Source organism: Antedon mediterranea, chromosome 6, assembly GCF_964355755.1.
Source record: "Antedon mediterranea chromosome 6, ecAntMedi1.1, whole genome shotgun sequence".
In the NCBI taxonomy this organism is placed as follows: Eukaryota; Metazoa; Echinodermata; class Crinoidea; order Comatulida; family Antedonidae; genus Antedon; species Antedon mediterranea.
Window position 1 is genome coordinate 30363741 of NC_092675.1, and position 22984 is coordinate 30386724.

Consider the following 22984-nt stretch of genomic DNA (forward strand, 5'->3'; position numbering starts at 1 on the left):
TTAAAACTAGTTTGATACTGTATACAGAGCATTATGATTGTCAGGTTTCAGTACTTTTGAAATAAGCATTTGTTATGCCAGGTTTTGCCACTTTTGAAATCACCGTGTCGACTGCATGTCAGCGTTTATTAATTCAAAATCAGATTGACAAAGACAATTGATAAGGTAACACTATTTTCAAGGCCTTAAATTATATAATTTTAAAAAGCTGTCAAATTATAATTACCTGTTAATATCTTCTGTCATATATTTCAGATTGATCTTATAGGGCCAAGGGTATTTATTTGATAAATATACTTTAAGTTTCGCATTTTGTTTAGTTTTCATAATATAACTTCAATTTCAATTTGTTAATAGATTCAAAAATTGAAATACAAGTACAAGTTGTGTACTGTGTGATACATGTAAGATTATAATTGAAATACGAAAAACATTTCAATAGTAAACTTTAAAATAAGAATAAATCATTGAAATAGAATAGAAACTGGCCCTTAATTTTGGAATTGAAAGAACAAAAGATTATTAGAACATGCTTGAAGCAGAAATTGTCTTTAAATCTAAACTTCTTAGACATCTGTGTAATAATTTGTAAGGTTTTGATATATTTAATTTGCCTATTAGTAATAAATTTTGTACAAATACTACAATTCAACGTTTTAAGATTGAATGAATAGAATTACCGAATATAAATAAAATGTTGCAAAACAAATGTTGAAAATAATTAAGTCAAGTTTTAACTATTTAACTATAATATCATAATCATTTTAGCTTACATATATTTTTAAAATAAGCACATGTCCACAATTAATGTAATTAATTAATTTAATTAAAACAGTGTAAAGCTAATTGTCGATATTATACAATTTGGCAGGATCCCAAGAAAAAGGCTGGCAAGAATTATGTCAAATATTGTATTGAGATTAAACTGTAAGGCACAGGTACTATTGTACTGTGTTTTCTCAATCAAGTTATCAATAGCGGAGGATCATACATTTTGGGATGGAGGGCGTTAAACAGGTTGTATAGATAATATAGATTAATATTCTACATATTATGCTGAGCCTTATCAATTATTCTGACATACATTGATTCTTAAGACTTTACCTTTGTCTGCCACAGAAACCAAAGCACTGGAGAACACATCAGGAACACCAGATATGTACCGTAACAACTCTGTGTCTTTATGCCAAAGAAAGAGGCTACCTTTTTTCTGCAGACCCACCAGAAATGCTCCTGTAAAGCAATAATATATTCAACAATTTTAGCCAAAAAAATATCTAGGCCCATAGAACTATTCTTTAATATGTAGTTAAAAAATGTTTCTTTTCTGTGTAAATTTTATTTGAGTCAAGTAAGGGCGGATTTACGACCTCTTGGAGTGTTGTTTTATCACTGTAGTGCGAGGTTGACATGTTTTCCATATTTATTTTAAACCTTCTAATTAAATGATAATTAAATAGCTAATTTTACAGTAACCATAAAAACAAAACATGAAACCGAAAGTTCCATAAAGGTATTGCAACAGAAGTTATAGAAATTCTATTAATCTTATTAATAAATGCATTTCCCAAAACAACAAATATTACACGGGTATTCCCAATAGATGATTAAGTGTTGTGAGATAACAACACATAAATCTGCAATAGGATTGACCGCAGTAGGATTGACTGCAGTAGGGTTGACCGCAGTAGGATTGACTGCAGTAGGATTGACAGCAGCAGGATTGACCACAGCAGGGTTGACCGCAGTAGGATTGACAGCAGTAGGATTGACTGCAGTAGGATTGACCGCAGTAGAATCGACCGCAGAATTCTCACTTGAGTTATGTGATGTCAAGTACTGTAGCGTTCACAATAAATGAATAAAAATGACAGAATTCTGTAGCGATTAATGTTATTTTATGTAGAGTACAACGAATGAATAAAAAAGACAGAATTCTGTAGCGATTAATGTTATTTTATGTAGAGTACAACGAATGAATAAAAAGGACAGAATTCTGTAGCGATTAATGTTATTTTATGTAGAGTACAACAAATGAATAAAAAAGACAGAATTCTGTAGCGATTAATGTTATTTTATGTAGAGTACAACAAATGAATAAAAAAGACAGAATTCTGTAGCAATTAATGTTATTTTATGTAGAGTACAACGAATGAATAAAAAAGACAGAATTCTGTAGCGATTAATGTTATTTTATGTAGAGTACAACGAATGAATAAAAAGGACAGAATTCTGTAGCGATTAATGTTATTTTATGTAGAGTACAACGAATGAATAAAAAAGACAGAATTCTGTAGCGATTAATGTTATTTTATGTAGAGTACAACGAATGAATAAAAAGGACAGAATTCTGTAAGCGATTAATGTTATTTTATGTAGAGTACAACGAATGAATAAAAAATACAAAATTCTATAGCGATTAATTGATAGATTCAGATCAATAGTTTCTTGCCAAGTTTCACTCTGCAACTGGTCATATAACAAGCTTCCGGCAGAAAGGCGACAATTCTAACTAAAGAGCTCATCACAAGAAGAAAGTTAATTGAAGGGGTCAGTGGCAAAGGGAAGGGTAAAGATAAATAGGATTATATCATCTTTTTGATCATTACTGTCTGTCACAAATATTTCCCTTCAAAGTAGTGATAATAGAAAATGTTAGTGTGTAGTTCACATTTCAACTGAACATTTTTAATAAAAGGATTCAATATTACCATTTCTGGATGTTGCGATGGCAGTTGTATTATCTAGCTGTGGTTGTAGCTTTGGTATCTTCTTCCTTGTCTCACCGTTCTTGAGGAATAACGTACTGGCTCGCTGCCCATCAAGTACAAACACATCTTCACACTAGAAAGAAAACACAACTTTTAATAAACTTACTAGTATTTCAAAAGATATTGTATGTGCATTTTTAAGTCTGATTTTATTATTGTAGTTTATCACATTATTATTATGTGAAGGCATCAAACTTTGCTGATTTGTAAACTTTTTCAATTGCATCAGCGACCTCTTCACATTGTTGCGAAAATGTAGCACTGAAACTAAGCGGTAGGTAATGATCATGAAAAACAATGATCAAACACTGAATTTGAAGAATGTATTTTTAGAATCATCATTCTAATCAAGTTAAGGATGGGAACCAAATTTCCAATCTTTCACTTTTTTCTATTGATATCTTCAAACAGTTGCTGAAAACCCATCTCTTTCGCATAGCATATGAAATGACGTAATTTCCACCTAGTTTGAGCCTTGTGGACGTAGCACTTTAGAGAAAATTTATTTTGGTAAGCGCTATACAAAAGACAATTATTAATTATTATTGTTATTATATGAAAATACAGATTTTAATAAAATAACATTTATATAATTACTTAAGTAATTTCAGATTAACTAAGCTTAGCACAAATTAAAGAACATAAAATTTACTAATTATGAGAGCAGTGGTCACAAATGAAAGTTGAACTTCAAGACCAAACAATGGCAATAGAGCACAAACACACAGGATATTAAAAGCGAAATATGTAATTTATTATAATAGAAGAACAGAATTAGACATTGAACAACTGAGAACAAGAATTCAATTCTTATCTACGCACTTCACAAATATTTTAAACTTTTTTATGATTTACAATATGAAAAATGTTAATCAGCATTACGAAGCATTATATTGATTATTAAGTCATAATTATGTCTAATATTAAGTATTAACTTGGGACATAATGTTCCTCCTTCTCAATCACAAAACAAACTTACGATCAACTCATGCAATGACTAAATTACCTTCTGTGTAAATTCATATCCCAGAGGTTTAAGGTTATTGTATTTCCTGCAAGTACCATAGGGGTAGAAATGTACCCGTCGTCTACAAAGGGTTAAGAACCCTTGTGCTAAATAAGTTTGCTTAATATTTGTATTATATGCTTAAATTTAAAGACACAACACACAGACACGCACAACACATAAGTATGTATGGAAGTCAATAATAACATACTGTACTTGATAAATATTGAATCCTGACAAACCATCATACTTTAGTACCCCCGGTGTGTATTTCGACACTTAGCATATGTCCACATACATTCATTTAGGGGCCTTTTATTCTATACTCCCTTTCACATTGACTCGCAACATTTCAGAGGGTGCACACACCTGGATGTCAACACCAGTGTTTGTTTGGTGTGAATTGAACAACTTTGGAGTTGAATGAACCCAACTCTTCAAACTCCGGAAACGGACACACACCAGAGAGTATACACCATTGACACTTCATTAGGTCAATTTTTACTCTAAACATGTTCATTAGGAGCTCACCCTCGGCAAAAAATTTATTTTTTAAATGGATAAAAGATATCTATATAGAAATAACATGGCCAAATTACAAGAACTGAGAATAAGACAAAGTTGGAGAAAGAGGCTAGCACCACTGACAGGCAAAAGCCTACATAGGAGGAGGAGCTGAAATGAAATGAATGAATTTATCATCCATAGTGACACTTTGGAAGTACGGTAACTTTTTTTTTATTGATGTTAATGAATTGAACAGAATTGATGTGAATGATGGCATCTTTCCAGCTTTTCTAATATTTAATGTGAAAGGTATTATTATTAATGTGTCTCTCAATCTCTCTCTGTTGGATATCTACTTTATTTTAACGAACTCTTATACAAATTGAAAATTAAGATGAACTACAACAAAGATCTTTAAAGAAAATTTGAAACACAAAATCTGAGGATTTTGTTTATGATTTTACCCTGTCAGATAATCCTGCGGGACGAAGCGTACCTACTTGAGAAATAGGACATTGCAGTCAACCTGAGGGGTAACACACTTACACACCACTATCTTACAATCTAAGTTTCAATTTGTTCAAGAATTTTACCCTTAAACAAATAACTGAACCCTTATGTGAACCAAACAAAAACATTAAAATGAAACATAATTAACAAAAAACAGATTGATTTCACTAATAAGAGCTGTGTGTCTATCATCAGTCAATCTTGTATTAACATTGTAAACATAATTGATAGGAATGGTGTAAGCTTTGTAGATTTTGTAACGATTAGGTGAAATTTAAGCTACAACTCACTGCCAAGTAATCTAGAGTTCATCGTAAATTGTTATGATGCATCACAATCATAATTTCAATTTAATTATGAATTTAAGGTTGCTACTACTAGGTTTTGCAATGGTACCACCATTTACCCATGATGCAATGATTAATTTATGAAAAGTATGAAACTTCAGTAATATTTTAATGCAAAATAATTTTATTCTTGTTTAAATTTGAATTATAAAAACATACAATAGTAATAGTACACATACAGTACTGTATTAAGTAACAGTACAAAATTTAAATATTGCGTACATTACTATATAAGTCTGTTTCCACGGCAACTTGTCAATATATGTTTGTAGTTTACCTTCTCACCTAGCCATATAATTTAAAGGCAATCTAACAACAGGACACTGAGCTCACCTTGCCAAGATAGGAACTCATAACAGTCCTTTGATCTTATGTCTGGCTGCGACAAATACCAACAGTACTGTATTATGTACGTATTCCTTGCGACGTTAAGGAGTGTGGAACTGATTGTGTCGCAGCCACAGATACACCTTTTGATCTCCGGAGCTCAGCATTCCTGTTATTAGATTGCTTAATCTGAGGCCATGGTACCTTACCTTATCACCTAGCCACTTAATCTCAGGCCATGGTTTCTTCCTCTTAATATCAATGCAGTGTTCTACTTTAAGCTCAAGCTTCATACTGCTACATTTTCTATGGTTTATAATTGGAAAACTTTCTCATTACATTCATTATATCCTGTAAAATATAAAATTGAAAATTTAATTAGGTACATTCCCATTGTCATATTGGTGTCAATTAATCAATCAATATTTTAGAGAGTGGGGTTTGGAAAGAGGGTTGAAGACAAGTGTCTGAACTTTTGAACTTTTGGACATCAAATCAACACTGGACATTCACTTTATCATACATACGGTACTTAGAATAGCTATTTTCAATATAACCTTTATGAATAGAAACTTTACTTATTATTAAAAATGTACTACCCAATGTACTGTTTTCAAAAATACTTTGGCGACTAATTGAAGGAAATTCTGTTTCAATGAAGGATGTGCTAGATATAGTCACAAACATTTCTTCCTGATCGAGTTACTAATGTCCTCAAATAATTCAAAAAAGTTACATACTATCAATAAAAGTGCGATCTAGCTGATATTGTCTGTTAGCTGCCAATATTATTAACTTGTAATTACCATTTTTTTTTTATTGTACCAGTTCAATTATAGTATCAAAAGGTAAATTTGAAAATAATAATTATTTAAATTCAAAATGTATTTTTTATTTATTACACTGAAATATTTAAGACAGCCAAAAAAGTTTACAAAGACTAAGACGAAAAAAAACTTAAAATTACAGAAAAAATAACAAAACAGTAGGAAGTATTAAAATATGAAGACATGACTATTTTTTGGTTATTTTTTTTACAAGAAAAATTAGTCAGAGTTCTGCTTCTTAAGGAAATTATTATTCTATAAACTAGAAACATTGTAGGGAAATACCCAAGTTAAACAGTATTACATGTTTAAAAACAACAACTACTATACCAAACATCTGTATCAGAAAGCATCACAAAACAGAATCAATGTGAATAAATTACAGCAATAAATCCAATCTTAGGCTAAAATATGATGTCATTTCAATAATGTAATGTGGTATGTGCTGTTTCAATGAAGACTCAACATTTTGCAATTTTTTTTGTTATATAATTTTTAATAATATACAGTAGTAGTTATTTTAATTTTACCTTTAAAAAACAATGAACTGTTTTTAAATGTAATACGGTAATTGCAAAATTTAAACAATGTGGGCTTTTTTTCAAATGAATGCTTTCTACGCTTTCAGATTTTGTACTAAGCATATTAGGTATACAGATTTCATTTCAAATAATCAATAAATCCTGTGTTTAAAGCTCTATCTACACTATCAAACTTTATGTGACAAACAAATGTGATATATGGATATGATGGCGTCATATCACTACCATATTTAAGCATACACTCCAATATTTGGGCACATCAAACTTTTTTTGTCAAACTAGTTTTAGACAGAGCTTTAGAAAACAGAGGGGATGGGGTAATTAGTTCTTACCTTATACTACTCTACCCTTTTGTAAAATGTTCGATATGTGTACTGTGATGTTGCACAAAAGGACTACTTGGGTACTAACAGCTTTCACCTATCATCTTATATTGAATCATGCTTGACAGTGAAAAACGTAATCAGAGTGTTCCGATTAGTAGAGATACTTAGAGATAAATGCTTACATTGTATGGATACATACCTTAATTGAGTACACATTGTTACATGACAGGAGAAATGCCTATAAGTACACTGATTCAAACAAAACATCACGTTTTATAATGAGAGCGTAATTTTAATGAAAGAACTGAAAGTACCTGTAGGACCTACAATTGCTTACATTACAAGCTCAAAAATGAGAGGGTTACACATTTTACCCTTTACTACTAGTAATAAAATATGTATACGAATAAAACCAATGGTATACAGTTAAAAACTACTTTCTACACTAACTGGAAAATTATTACTTTTTTGTTGAAACAAAAAAATACATACACACATACACAATTGGTATAAACACCTTTTTGATGTATGTATTTTTTTGGTTCAACTAAGAAGTAATAATTTTCCAGTTAATTATATTCGGAACCAAATGATTTTATTCTTTAATAATATTTTCTATGTTTGTTCGGCAACAACTAGCATTTAATTGTATACTAAACACTTTTTTTTTTTCTGTAATTAAGTATGGATGGATTTCTTGAAGGGTTTAAACCTCTTTAAAGATGATTGAAATTAAAAAAAAAAAACAATATCCTGCAGGCATGGTCGATTTTGACCCCAAAACAAAGTCTCAAGAGGTTATGAATTTTAAAACATAGCTGTTTAACGTTTTTTAATCTAATTTAATTAATATTTTGTTGTAATAACAAGAATCGAGGAAGTTCCGGAACCTTTGAAAATCTAATTACCGTAGATTACAAATACATGGCTCCAGATTTGAATCTAAAATTACTGCTAATATTTAAAAAATTGAGTTTTCATTCCTACAGCAACTTGAAGTATCATCACAATAATGACACTGAAATACTGAGGCCTACCTTAATATTGTATAATTATGGACAATTTTGTAATGTAAATATTGTTTTATTATTAAATGTCAGAACAACACGGCGCAGTATTCAGCCAATTACACCAAAATAAATACTAAGTATGGTTGGCTAAACAACAGAGCCTCGGGTTATTGTTGTATCTATTCTTATCTAGATTTTCAATAGAAAATATGCTCAACATTAATAGATAAAATTACCTTGTTAGAGTTTGGTTGTGAATTTAGTATTTAATAGGATATGGATATAGTTTTCAACCTAAACTGTTATTATTAAAATATGGATGTAATAATATCACATACAATATGAAAACTCAATAACTTTAGACCAATTTACACTATTCTACAGCCTACTGTACCCCCATACATCCAACTGGTAATTACTGTGTGGACAGACACTATGTCGATACAGTGCTCTGGCTAGTTAACAATTGATAATTACTGTGTGGACAGACACTATGTCGATACAGTGCTCTGGCTAGTTAACAATTGATAATTCATATATGTGTGGACAGACACTATGTCGATTCAGTGCCCTACCCAGGAAGCAGTTAAACAGACAAGCCTTCCTGCCACTCAATTAACTTTAGCTTAATAATAAAGATATTTTTTTTTTTGTATTGTATATATTCAATTTTCAATGTATTTTTATACATTTTTAAACGTATTTTACTATAATCTATATGAGATGACTGTATTTTTTTTAAATTTGAACTTACACTTTCTGCTTTTTATTGCAGTTTTATACCATTTATTTATTTTAACTCCATTTTTATGTGTATTGTTCTTCAAATTGAACTGAGTCATAAAAAAATGAGAATAAATTGTGTATTTTGAAGTGTTCCAACTAGAAGCTTGTTGGTGCATCATGTAGAAATATTTACAAGAAAAAATTGTTCAAACACAAAATATAGTGATACACTGATAACTGATACATAACACTGTTTTCTTTAAATATTTGATTTTTACGTATTACAAATTTGAATAACACTTTACTTCTAATTATGTGATTAGGTTTTAAAATATTGTCGCCTCCCCTTTAACATTTTTTTGTTGAAGAATATGTTAATTTAATGTCACATTATTCACTTTGACAACAAGATGGATTTAGAAATTATTATTATTATTTATTTACCTGAGAAAACTACAGTATCTGGAACTGGACATCACTGTTTTCTGGTTAAATTTAAGTTCTGTTTATTAAATCATTAGTTTTGTAATATTTGTTAGTAAAAATATTGAATGGCCTAAAGTTTGATTTTAATTTTTATTCATTTTTATTTGTTTATGTTTTGGGGAACAATTTTATCATTTTATATTATTTGGTGTTAATATAAAAGTGTAAATTACCAATATTAAAATGGAAAAAATGTTAAATTTAAAAAAATATATAAACGATGTTGCTAATTGCTAATTTTTCTGGCTGTTTTACTTTTATCATTTTGATTTAGCTTTTTGCTTATTTTATTTTGTATCCATTGAGATCCAGCCACTGATACCCACAGCATTGTCATTTTTTAAGTAATTTGGATTTATATTATATAACGATATTGCAAATATTACATAAAAGAATTTGTTAAATAAAAAAAAAATACTTACTTGAAGAAAAGAATCCAAATGTATGATTAAATATCCCAGAATGCTTAGTATCCTAATATATTAAAATGATATATTGAGCGTGACTGATTATCACAAAGACCGACTTCACCACTGTACCCAAAACTCAATCTAACCGTTTTAACCACATTTCCTCCTATGGATTCACAAATACGTAAATACTGCCTAAATATTGCTGCTGCACATGTTAAACTCTTTCAACCAATGATAAGACACCTCAATTTCAAACAGTAAAGATGACTCACATGAGCCTGACGACGATATTCACTTGCAACAATTTTACAGATTTAAACCAATCATTTTCAGCAACTATTAAACAATGAAACTTGTATGTAAATGTTCTATTTTAAAAGCTTATTATTTACTTGCGGTTTCTGATCATCAATCTCATAATTACATCTCCTTCCTGTTGACCTTCAGTCTCAACTGAAGTACTTATTATCATGTCAATTATATAATATTAATTAACAATTATCAATTTACTAAAATAATATTTAATTGCTACTAATATTCCAACTTTTATTAGCTAGTTTGATTTTATAGTGTTTTTGCTTCTAATATTTTTTTTCCAATATTATTTTACTGGGTCTTTTTATTTGTCTTAAAAATGTATTGTCCCTTGAAACACAAAAAATGAAAAATAAAATATTCTAAATTTAAATTAGCCATATCAAAGTAATATTATAGTTATTCACTTTAAGTCGAAAATTCGAGGCAAAAACAACAAGTTTACGTAATTAACAGGTAAATTATTTTGATTACATTTAGTCTGGAAAATCTTCACGATCGAAAGTAAACAAAGATTTCAAACCACAAGTATGCATTATGCATGATGCTAATTAGGATATTTTCTTGTATTTGTTTTCCAATATTATTTTACTGGGTCTTTTTATTTGTATTAATTTAAGCAACAAACTGTTGCATCAGATCAAGAGATATTAGATAGAATATGATTGAATCTGAACACACCTATGAAATGTTTTTCACGATTAAAAAAAAAATGTATATTGAACTCAGCCCTGAGCCTGATATATTGTTGTTTACAATTTGTAAAATTTATATAGGGATATTTTTAATCAGAGAACATAAAAAAAAATTAAATAATAATTTTACTAATTTTAAAATAACAATTTTACTAGATGTTTCTTCTAAATCATGATTTACTTAATCAAACTTTTTCATTAATTGGTAGACTTCCTGTAAACAAGTTTACTCTTGACCTTTTGAGTCTGGTTGTTATGGTAACTATAAGTCAAGAATAGACGTAAGCTTTCGAGGCAAAAACTTACCTGCTATGCTGTCTACTTGGACTCCAGAGGGCTCTCTTTAATGATAACTAATGAATAATGAAACTAATCACAATTTAAAAAGTCAAATTGTAAGATAATATATTTATATCATCCTCTATGAAATTGGTTAAATAGACATGTGACATCGTATCATGTTCTAAGGCATGGTGTGACATCGAATCGTGTCCTAAAGGCATGTGACATCGTATTGTGTTCTAAGGCATGGTGTGACATCGTATCGTGTCCTAAGGCATGTGACATCGTATTGTGTTCTAAGGCATGGTGTGACATCGTATCATGTCCTAAGGCATGTGACATCGTATTGTGTTCTAAGGCATGGTGTGACATCGTATCATGTCCTAAGGCATGTGACATCATATTGTGTTCTAAGGCATGGTGTGACATCGTATCATGTCCTAAGGCATGTGACATCGTATTGTGTTCTAAGGCATGGTGTGACATCGTATCATGTCCTAAGGCATGTGACATCGTATTGTGTTCTAAGGCATGGTGTGACATCGTATCACGTTCTAAGGCATGGTGTGACATCGTATCGTGTCCTAAGGCATGTGACATCGTATCACGTTCTAAGGCATGTGGCATCGTATTGTGTTCTAAGGCATGTGAATCCCTGTAATACATTCTATTGTATAATTTGAGTAATACGTATCAGGTTTTTTTTTATATATGAGAAAAGATGCAGAATAGATTGTGAATACATGTGATCCAATTAAATAGGATGTTTAATTAAACTTTGAAAAGCTAAATTAATTGTACAAATAATTGTACAGTATCCTGTTCTGTATTTTTGTTTCTATAGATTATTGCCTCGTTTAAATTCTACCAATAAACATAATATATTTATCATTTTTTATGTAATCTGTTGAATTAAAAATAAAAAAACAACATCAAAACATTTATCAGAAAAAATAATTACCTTTCTCACTCTAATTCTCCAATTACAAAGGAAAATGGCATCATCAGTATGTTGACAAAATGACATAGGCCTATAGTATTGTAAAGAGAAGAGTAAAAATCTCACCTAGATATTTATTTGCATCTGAATAATGTTGTTATTGTGCAGCAGAAGCAGACGACTGTACAAGGAAGTCAATAATAACACCACAAACTGGGTATCTTATTAATATTAAAATAAAAAAGAATTTGAGATTTATCATTACATATATAAATACAGTACTCTAGGCCTCTAGCTAGGCCTAGCTAGGCTAGAGTACTACTACTAGTACTAGGCTTATATAGCATATAATACATTATTGATGTTGATTTAATTTATTTGTTTACTTCATATCATCTTAATGGTTAAATTAAGAATGAGACTAGGATACATTACTTTTACAGAAGTTTACCCTAGGCCTAGGCCGTGATACTTCGACATGCCTGTCTACTTGTTGTTAGCGCCCTTGTTGTTGGTGGTGTGAGAGAGTGGGATCTGGTGCCATATGCTAGCTTGTGATGCCTGCCTAGTGATTCTAAATATAAATTATTTAAAGATTAGGCTACTAAATATTATAAATGTTACCTAATAGTGCAATCGATAACCAACACAATTTCTAAAACAATAGTAGTAGCACATTTATAGACAAAAACGATCACACTTTTTGTCTTCGCTCTCTGTGTTTACGTTTACATCAAAAGAATTCAACTAGAGGAATTGTTTGCCGCCGAGTCGCTCGAGTTATTTCAACGTAGAACGCCCTCTCTACATTAATGATTCAGGAAACTTTTTTTTTCCAGATATGATGGAAACGTATTTTTTTTTTGCCCTCTCACATTATTTGAACTAAATGGCAAAACATGACTAGGTGGATTTGAACCATTACCTTTCGGTTAATAGGAGAACGCTCTAACTAATTGTGCTACAGAGACAATCTTTTTAATTATGATATTTGTTTGGAATTCAATAGTGATTACGAAGTTTTAAAAATGAAACACAAAATCTGTATCGTAGTTTATCTGGTGGGCTTAAACCTCTTTAGGTTTTAACAGCCAAACGCGCTTAACCGAAAATACATTCTTATATCAATCATTTAAAACAATATACAGCATAATAATTAAGTAAGTGAAATATCATTTTATTTGGTTGGTTACTTATAGTTTTCCCAACAAAAAACAAAAGGAAGCATTTATTAAATTGGAGGATGGTCAAATAGAATGTTCTTGTCGAGTTTACAAATGTCTCTGCTGGGTGCGTTTGTGAAATACCAATCTTGCGTTTGAACAATTTAGGAATGAATATCATTATTTTAATACTTATATTAATTTATGAATACATTTGTTAACTGTAAATGGACTGAGTGCAGTGTTTTATTTAGGCTACGCTCTATGTCCGCCATTTTGTCTGAACATTAAACCATCAATCTGATTATTTCAAGTCATGTTAGCGCCCTCCCGTTTGTGTCAGTCTGTATGACTGTTTCCATGTATTATCATTAATAAATGCTAGACCTTACAGTATTGCATGGCGACTGAGGAAATAAATGAGAGACAGTGAACCTATACGACGTTGTTTGGATATTAATAATAATAATACTGATGATGTTCGCTTTGGTAATTGTAGGTAAGTAGATGATACTTATTTCGTAAATCTTACATACCATTTCATCAAGAAGGAATCGTGATCATTCGACGTGTTTATAATGAATAATAGTATTATCATTCAAAGTATACTATTGTAAGAATACACGGGCAAGGACATAACAAAATTACATTAAGGAAAATGAAATGCGTTACCGTGAGGAGTGCTGGTGATACTATGTTGTCTGAAACTACTGGAAAGAAAGTGAGAACATTACGATACCTAAACATTTGAAAAGAAAGATATTCATGATTAAAGGGTTAGTTAGATCATATTTCTTTGATGTGCGATGCTATTAATCCTTTCATGATTAATATCTCGACGAAAGATAAGAAGGATACATGTAATGTCATCAGACAGTCCTGCTGTACCATTCACAGAGTTTGTTATTATGTCGATAGGCCTATTTGTGTTATAAATAATAGACAATAAACTAATATCTATTTTATTTGTTAAATAAGAAAAAGATTTCAATTTCATTTCAAAATTTGCATATGAAAACTTCCTCTGTAACCTCTCAAATTCCGAGAATCTGTTGATCTTTAAATGGTACAAAATAGTTGCTACCTGCAGTATGTAAGGTAGCTTATAAAATCACATGTATCATTATGTGTTAATGATAAAATAAATGGACACAATTAATTTTGTTTTCTATTTATTTAAGGGCCGATTTATTTTCAAAACGAGGACTGACCTAACATAATAGTTGTTTAAATACGTATTTTTAATTTATTTATGAATGGTATTTATGAAACGGATCAGATATTTGTCTTTTAACTTCTTGTCCTTTTTCTACATTTTCTATAAATAATTTAGGCCTAATAGATTATAAAGATGGAAGCCTTACCCTTAGACATGTGTTTTTGAGTGTGAGCAAGTAAGTAATAACTTTTATTTAAACGAAATATTAACGAGACATTGATAATGGATGACAAGATGTTCAAACATTATTCGTACGCAGTAGCTATAGTCTAAACATCTCTACCATCCAGCAGCACTTTTAACATGTTGAATTATGTGATAATTTTTCTCTGTGTTCACATCAATTATTTTACTTGCACGCAAAATTACTTTCCGCCAAAGGGAACTACGTTTTGCCGTCAGACTTTGAGTGATGATACAGATATTAATTTCATCTCTTACAAAGTATCAATAACATCATCTGTAATTGCGTTCATCAGAATAATCATTTTTTTCATAACTTGTCAATAAAGTGTCACTGAAAATCGTGTGATATAAAATATTGTTTCCTAAGATAATATGCAACCAAACTGCAGGTATAAGGCTGAGGATTCTTTCAATAAACAAACACATTATTATTTAAAGCCTATACCGAATTACAGAAAAAAATATTCAATCCAAATTATTGCGGATTTTACAATAAAAACAATAACACATACATCACACATTTTAGACCCGGGGGACTCCTAAAGCGAAGTCAATCGTTTTGGATGGGACATCCCTATCACTAATAATGAGGAGGATGTAGACGTGTACTGTTCTGTACTGGACGTAAGGAAATGTCAGAGAAAGCAAGCTTACTGTACGTTGAATATATGTAAATTACTAAATATTTTTGTTTAATTTCAGGGATAATTGTCGAGAATGAGACGATTCTATATCCTATTGACAGTAGGAGCACTATGTACGTGTTTCACGTTTTACTACATTAACAGATACGGAAAGCAATTAGGTTCACCAGTACCAGTTAAAGCAAATCTACGGCAAGAAAACAAACAAAAAATTCAAAAATTGGAAGGCATTGATAAATATGTAACAATTGATCAGGAAGAGGTACGGTAAATTGTAAACAGACATTTTTGTTTTGTTTGTCCTTTTCATAAATTGCACCATCGCCAGACTTCTTCCACGATCCTAGTGATAATAATAATAATTATCGTTTTAATATATTTCTTGTTTTAGATGTTTGCATTAAGATGTAACAAATGTGCTATCATTTCTAATTCTGGACGACTTTTGAAAACAGGAGCAGGACGTGAAATTGATGAAACCGAATGTGTGATACGAATGAACACGTCACCAACCAAAGGTTTTGAACAAGATGTCGGTTCAAAGACTACCATCCGGGTTATTGGACACGCCAACCTGAAGAAACTACAATCCATGCCCGCCATTTTAGAGGAATTTTTTAGAGTTCCAAAAACAAAAACGAAACACTTAATCGTGGCATGGTTATACATGACACATGTGAATAAAACTTCAAATCCTCATTATAAAGCAACACGAATATTATCAAAGATGTATCCTAGTATATCTTTTTATGTTCCTACATTGGAGTCAATGCAAAAGGCTGAGCTTATATTTAAAAAAGAAACAGGTATAACAAGGTAAGTTTCAATAATACACCTTTTATTTATTTTGTATGAACCAGAGATTCCGACATTGTGTAAACACAAAAGTAACAGGTCTAAAATATGAATGTAATATTTATGAATAAAAAGAAACACAATAAAAATAAAATTGTTTTAAATTAAATTTATTAAAATGATTTTATATTATGAATTGTTAGTGTTTTCTTTATAATCCAGTATGATTTATTTTTTAAATGAATTTCTTGAAAAACTGTCTGTCAGTTCCGTTTTCGGAGATTTTAGAATACGAATAGATTAATTATTATACAAAACCAAAGCCTGTTTCGTACTTAGTCAACGGATACAGACACGTCAATACATTACGGTATAAATGCGTTTAAGACATAACATCGGCTTAATGGTCCGTCGTAAACAGGTCATACTCTGTGGAAAAAGCATTTGTCGCTCCATGAATTATTAGTGTAATGTAAATGCATGATTTTCTTTAACCTAAACTATCGGGTTCTCGTATCTACCGTTAGGCCTATATATGGAATTCCATTTATAAATGATGTAATACCTACAAATAATACTAACGAAAAGACGTTGTTAATGCACGTTCAACACCGAATGCAAAGATTGTAAGTAAGTAAGATTGCGTCACATTCACATAAACATACAAATTATACTATTTGTGTAGTTCTTCCACATACTATCTATTTCCGAAGTCTCATAGGAATATTTTGTACAGCATCTCATTTATATCACATGTGGTGCCTGTATCATGTAAGGTTAGGTTAAGGGTTAGCCTACTACTATAGATACATGAAACTAAGCTACGCTAAGCTTGCCCACAAAATTTAATTGCAACTAGCTAGGCCCATGGGAGAGCGTAACCTGTATGTGATAGCCTATATGATGGCGTTTGTACGGTAGCTACCAGATTCAGATTCAGAAACACATGGGATGTTGTATTACCAAAAATTCCTACGATACCTCGGAAACGGATACAGCACCGAGAATCAGCTGCTATTTCAATTAATCTGATAGGGCCTATGTATGAACAGGTCTTATAATACACGTAATGACAATAAAACTCGTTTAGCTGTATGTCTACATCATGTTGCAATGGTCAAGAGATTGCAAACAAATAGCACGAAATATTACACACGTGCAGTAACTTCTCTTAATCGTGTTCATTTACGAGCATCATTATTGTCACACACTTTCGAACTTACAAGGAATCGACAGAAAGAAATCACTGTATGGTATACTTTGATTTATACAATTGGACTTGTTCACTGCATACATTGGGAATTACCTATAGTTAAACAAAAAACAGCATCTAGGTAATAGTATTCTTTACTCCATGGTAATAGCATCAAATATAAAAAACATATATACTGTACGTTACTCTTAATCATGTCCATTTATTATTGTATGTATGCACAAATGATTTTGCATCAAAACGCAAAAAAAACTTGACAGTGAAATAAAATCATGATTTATACAATCCGACTTGTCTATCTTAACTGATTGAGAATTCGCCTAAGGTAAAACGATTAAACATTTTTAGAAAAACAGTTTATGAAATCTAAACATATTTCAAATTGCATAAGCACGTACTTTGATTCATTTTATTAAAAATCTATAAATGTTGATTTATCCAGTTTAAAAATATGAATTTGCTCATAAAATGTATTCACATTTCTTCTTTTTCATGCATTTAGGAAGAATGCAAAGACGTGGTTTACGACAGGATGGTTAACGATGCTACTGGCTATTGCAACATGCAAGAACATCGCTGTCTATGGAATGTTAGAACACCATCATTGTCAGTGCGTATTGCTATTACAGTTTTTAATATCATTATTTATTCGGTCTATTTCAATATATACATAAAAAATGAAATTGGGGAGACCAAGGTCAACCTAAGTGACCTTAATCACTGTAGCTGAGCCGGTTGGCCCAACCACAAAGTCAGTTTACACATAAAAGACACAGAATACAGTTAAAGCGAATCAAAATTAAATTTTATAAATCATAAGAATAATTGAAGATTTATATAATAATAGTAATAATAGTTAATTCTTATATAGCGCATATAAGCAAGCTCTCAATGCGCTGTACATAAATTAAAAAAGACGAGAAGTGGCAATAATCTAAATTAATGAAAAACTTGTTTGAAAAGGAAAGTCTTCAATGTCTTGAAAGAGTTCAAGTATATGGTGATGAAAGGCGTAGCCTGTGAAGTTTGAACTTTGCTACTTTAATTGTTATTATAATAAATTAGGGCGATCTGTGAGGATGATGAATGAGAAAATCTAACATATTAATTTTAGACTTTAAACCTTATATCAAAGTATAACCATTTAGCGGAACGTTTAGCTGCGTTTGTGTAATCTGTATAAGTAGGCCTATTGAGGAGACCTTCATATACCGTCATTAAGCTTTGTTCCCACAAGGAGGCAGCGCAAGGACGTAAGCGCAACACAAGTGATTTGACCAATGACAGTTCGAATAATCCATCGCTTGTGATTGGTCAGATTACTCACGTTGCGCGTACGTCCTTGCGTTACGTCCTAGAAGCAAGCTTTATTATACAAAATCCAAACGTAATGCCTTAAAGTAGTTTGCAAAAGAGATCGTAAAAAGGCTAATTATCATAAACTAACATAATTTTCAAATAACGAGAGTAAGTAGAGTTTTGTTGCATTACGTCGTTATTTTCGTAATCTCATTAGTTGAAGAAGCCCAATTCTACAAGAAAAACGAACAACGTATAATGTTGGTTTTTTTTTTATCAACATCTAAGTATTCTAATTTGTTCAATTGCATGTGATTAGTTAACTGCTTGATTTGTTCAGTTAACTGCTTGATTTGTTCATTTAACTGCTTGATTTGTTCAGTTAACTTCTTGATTTGTTTGACCACCACAATTATTGGTATCAGGGTCAGGTAAATGCGGGAAAGAAGAATTATAAGTTACTACTGATTATCTATATGTTGTGTAATATGTCATTAAATGGAGGAACGATGTAGTGGAAGTAATGTAATGTGCCAGTACATTCTGACCTGTTTTATGTTTCCTTGCAGAAATCATATGAACGATCCAACTTTATATCATTATTACAATCCAAAAGACGGAAAAGAATGTCAATACTACAAACGAAGCGAGGAAAGTTTAGCATGGGGCCATTTATTCATCACTGAAAAGGCAATCTTCGAAAACTGGGCCAAGCAAGCACCTATTACTTTCCATCATCCATTTTGGAACATCAGCGGAACATCTTCGAGTTTATTAGACACTCCTTTTATAACTAAGTATCGTTATCGTTATAAACATTTTCAGAGATTTTCCAAACTAGGCACAATACCAAATTTGCATACGCATGCGCACATAACTTCACAATCAGGAGCTTTTCAAATGAAAGTAATACTTATCGTCTTCTGTTTACCATTCTTATTCCTTATGGCTTGCATATGCTGCTTTTAATAACGTTGGATCAAGTATAAATTCAATGTTTGCATGACTGAATTATTAATATTTTCTTTATGAGATTTTTGTCTGGCTAATCAATTAATTTGTCAAACTTTGGAGATGCAATTATGTTTACATCTTCCTGGTTATACATCATCGACAGAAATGACTTGTATCTATGGACATTGTGATGTATCAATTTAATCTAATCGATCCCAAAAATGAATTGAATTCCATTGAGAATAGTGAGGTAATCAATGGCTCATTACAGGTTTCTGTCGCACATGCGTGGTCCATTATCATTTAAAAATTCGGATTTTTTAAAAAGATGATGATGATGATGATGATGATGATGATGATGCAATGTGCAGTTGGTCAGATTAATTGTACTATATATATCTCAAGATAAAATAAGCATAAATATTCAACAGATAGCGTGATCATCATCAGCAAAAAATATTGTATAACTGTGATATCAATAAACCAACGAATTTTCGTTTTAGTGAATGACAGAGTTTTATAACTTAAATAAAATTAATGTCTCGCGAAATATGCAATCAATGTACATATAAGTATTTTAATGTTTTGCCTTTTCTTGTACAAAATACTGAAATACTACAGGAAAATAGATAATTATAAATGTCAATTTTATGTATTGTCTCAAACTCAATCTTATAAAATAAAAGAGCTACGAATCTGTTTGACGAAATTGTGTGTTATGGTAATGTTATGCGAATCAATCAGGGAAAAGAAGTATCACGACAGTAATGTCACGTGATGACATTCCAGCTATCCTCCGATATTTTTCTATAAATCTGTATTGCCTGTGATAATATGTGTACTATTTATTCAACACAAGTATGTATGTCTACTTATGATACAAATCATTAGGCTAACAATGTTGGAGGATCTTTCTTATTAATCAATATTACGTCTAAGTAAGGCTTGAATAAGCACAGGAAACAAAAATAAACGCGATGCGTTTTATCAGTTTCGGTGTTTTCTCAGATAAAAACCCCCATTAAGAAATTATGCTATCGGGGTACTAAGACATAGTTGCTAAAACAGACAGCTGTATAAATACAAACATACTGTAAGCACCTTTTAAAAACCTTCTTATTATCACCAACAAATTCTTCTATGTTCTAATTAATATCAAACGGTACTGAAATCAATTCAACTTTCTAATCTTTTCATCGCAAACCAATTTACAGATGCCATAATCTTCTCCACCCATAGCCACTGTTCTGAGCTGCTATTTTTGTTTTCATTCAAGCCATTACGGTACTCGATCTGCAATACCATCTTCTATCAATGTTGGCATACATTACATTTTTAAAATCCATAATACATTAAAAGACCTTGTCAATATTAATATCGATCTTTACTCATCAATAAAGTATTTTGATAGATCGCATTTCAACAATATATTGTTTTCAGCCTAGGGACAATTAGACTGATAATTGCTTTTTTATTTGATATTAAGTATCATTTCTTGCCGTATTACTATCGACGGGTTTTGCTTCTGATTAATGTGATGAAAGATGTAATAATATATACACCATCGGTATGGTGGGGCGTATAATGTTAGGCTGCATAATGCGGTAAAAACGTTCGTACACACAGAAATGACTTTTATCTCCAAGTCATCATCCAAAGAACAGAAAATGTTATGTTATGTTAATATTTAAAATGTTAACCGTTTTTATTCGTCGTAACCTTTGTCTTTCTGTCTGTTGTTTTCGACTTGTTGTTCTTGTTGTTTCTGTGTTTTTTTAAAAATATATTTATATTGTGTTTAAGACATTGGCCTTGTTGGGTGTAAATGTGAAATAAAATAAAAATAAAATGTTAAACAGTACATAATTCTCCAACGTAGTTATAACATTGAGGAATTCCTCCATAGCGTACGACAGAAGTCGGTTGTGTTTATATATCGTGTAATTAATTCATTTAATTTATTACCATTTTTTAGACATTTTTCTTTTCCAGTCTGTAAATTATTTGTCAATTTACAGAAATGTTTTTTATTGTTATTTAGATTTGAAAGAAATAAATGTTAACTTGATTGATTGATAATTGATTGATTGATAATTGATTGATTGATAATTAGTTGCACAATTTACTGTAATAACCTACGTAGACCAACGTCTAAAGCAAAGATATGTCTCACCCTCACGTTCTTAAAGTTGCATACAAGGTAAGTATGGCATAGGAAAGAATGAAATGACACGTAATGTCACTCGTCCCTGGTCTGGCCCTCACGTTCGTACAGTTGCATAAATGGTAAGTATGGCTCTCAAGCTGAATGGTATACTAAGAGAGCTATTATATACTTCATTTGATGAAGTACCACATGGTGATAAAGAAAACATGTTTGCAGCGCGTGGTAGATTACGATACTCATTTAACAGGCTATAATAATAACATGCCTTATTACTATACTGTAGCCTACTTGGCTGTCTATCTTGTAGTAAACCAATCGTGAGGTTCGCAAACGACGGAAGATGCTGTTCCGCAATTTAGATGATTATCGATTCAAACGATAATATTACATCCGCGATCTTTTAATCGTTTTAATTGTTTGTTACACTTCCATATGCCTAAAGCTCACTATCAAACTTTATGTGACCACAAAATATGATGTGCCTATATATTGACATGATGATGTCATATCACTACCATATTTGGACATATCACTACCATATTTGGGCATGTCACTACCATATTTGGGCATGTCACTACCATATTTGGGCACATCACATTTATTTTGTCAAACTATATTGATATTGTAGACGGAACTTTAAAAAGAAGTGTTTTCAGTAGATCTGCCTTACTTTACTAAAGGAAAATTAAATGAATACTAATTTACAATTATGCATACCCTGTTACTATATCATGACACAGTATAAGCTAGGTTATATCCATTCATTATTAGTAGCAGTTATACTGCACTGCTACAACCACTAGTTTCTGCTATTATTAATTTCGGATCAGTTACTATACGTATTAGTCTATGTTATTAAAAGTTAGTTTATGCTCTTTCCTGCTCTCTTTCTCTCTCCCTCCCATCCATGCCCTGTCCATCCTCCCTTTCTTTACTTTCACAGATCAATAATGCGAATACGGGTCACACACACGCACGTAAGAATAAGAATCTTCTATAGCTAGAATACAGAATACAAAATAACCATAAAGCATGATATGAATAGTGAGACGAACATTCATTATGACTCGTGCTATGTCATATCAACTTTCTAATTGAATTCAGTATAATTGACTTTTCCCCAGCAGTTGTCAGCTACAAAATATTTGGTACAGTCAATTCAAAAGATCAAATATATTTGATTAATAGACATAACTCACGATATTAGCCATAGGCTGTATTATACCATAAGCTTACTAATTCAACAAAATTGTAAAATCAATAAGTTTTAAATGCTGAAGCATCAACATGCATTGATTTTAGACAAGATTTTAG

At 31.1% G+C, this 22984-nt stretch overlaps 2 protein-coding genes across 3 annotated transcripts in view; one reads left to right on the plus strand and one right to left on the minus strand.

Moving 5' to 3' along the window:
* The window catches only part of LOC140052379 (uncharacterized), a 79545-nt gene extending 66791 nt beyond the window's left edge, over positions 1 to 12754 (minus strand). Inside the window, exons 1-4 of one of the 2 annotated variants that reach the window (XM_072097966.1) lie at positions 12655 to 12754; positions 5678 to 5819; positions 2712 to 2844; positions 1105 to 1233 (exon numbers count right to left, since the gene is read on the minus strand). In XM_072097966.1, the coding sequence (XP_071954067.1) occupies positions 1105 to 1233; positions 2712 to 2844; positions 5678 to 5761 (346 nt within the window). In that variant the 5' untranslated portion in view covers positions 5762 to 5819; positions 12655 to 12754. Of the gene's footprint in view, positions 1 to 1104; positions 1234 to 2711; positions 2845 to 5677; positions 5820 to 9807; positions 10088 to 12654 lie in introns of those variants that run through there. The other variant, XM_072097967.1, reaches the window with a different exon arrangement.
* Positions 12755 to 13600: 846 nt separating this feature from the next.
* LOC140051307 (alpha-N-acetyl-neuraminyl-2,3-beta-galactosyl-1,3-N-acetyl-galactosaminide alpha-2,6-sialyltransferase-like) lies at positions 13601 to 21191 on the plus strand. The gene is made up of 6 exons (XM_072096476.1): positions 13601 to 13692; positions 14527 to 14587; positions 15301 to 15504; positions 15634 to 16058; positions 17753 to 17860; positions 19119 to 21191. The coding sequence occupies exons 3-6, from the start codon at positions 15316 to 15318 to the stop codon at positions 19516 to 19518; spliced, it is 1122 nt and encodes a 373-aa protein (XP_071952577.1). The 5' UTR covers positions 13601 to 13692; positions 14527 to 14587; positions 15301 to 15315; the 3' UTR covers positions 19519 to 21191.
* Positions 21192 to 22984: the final 1793 nt, after the last annotated feature.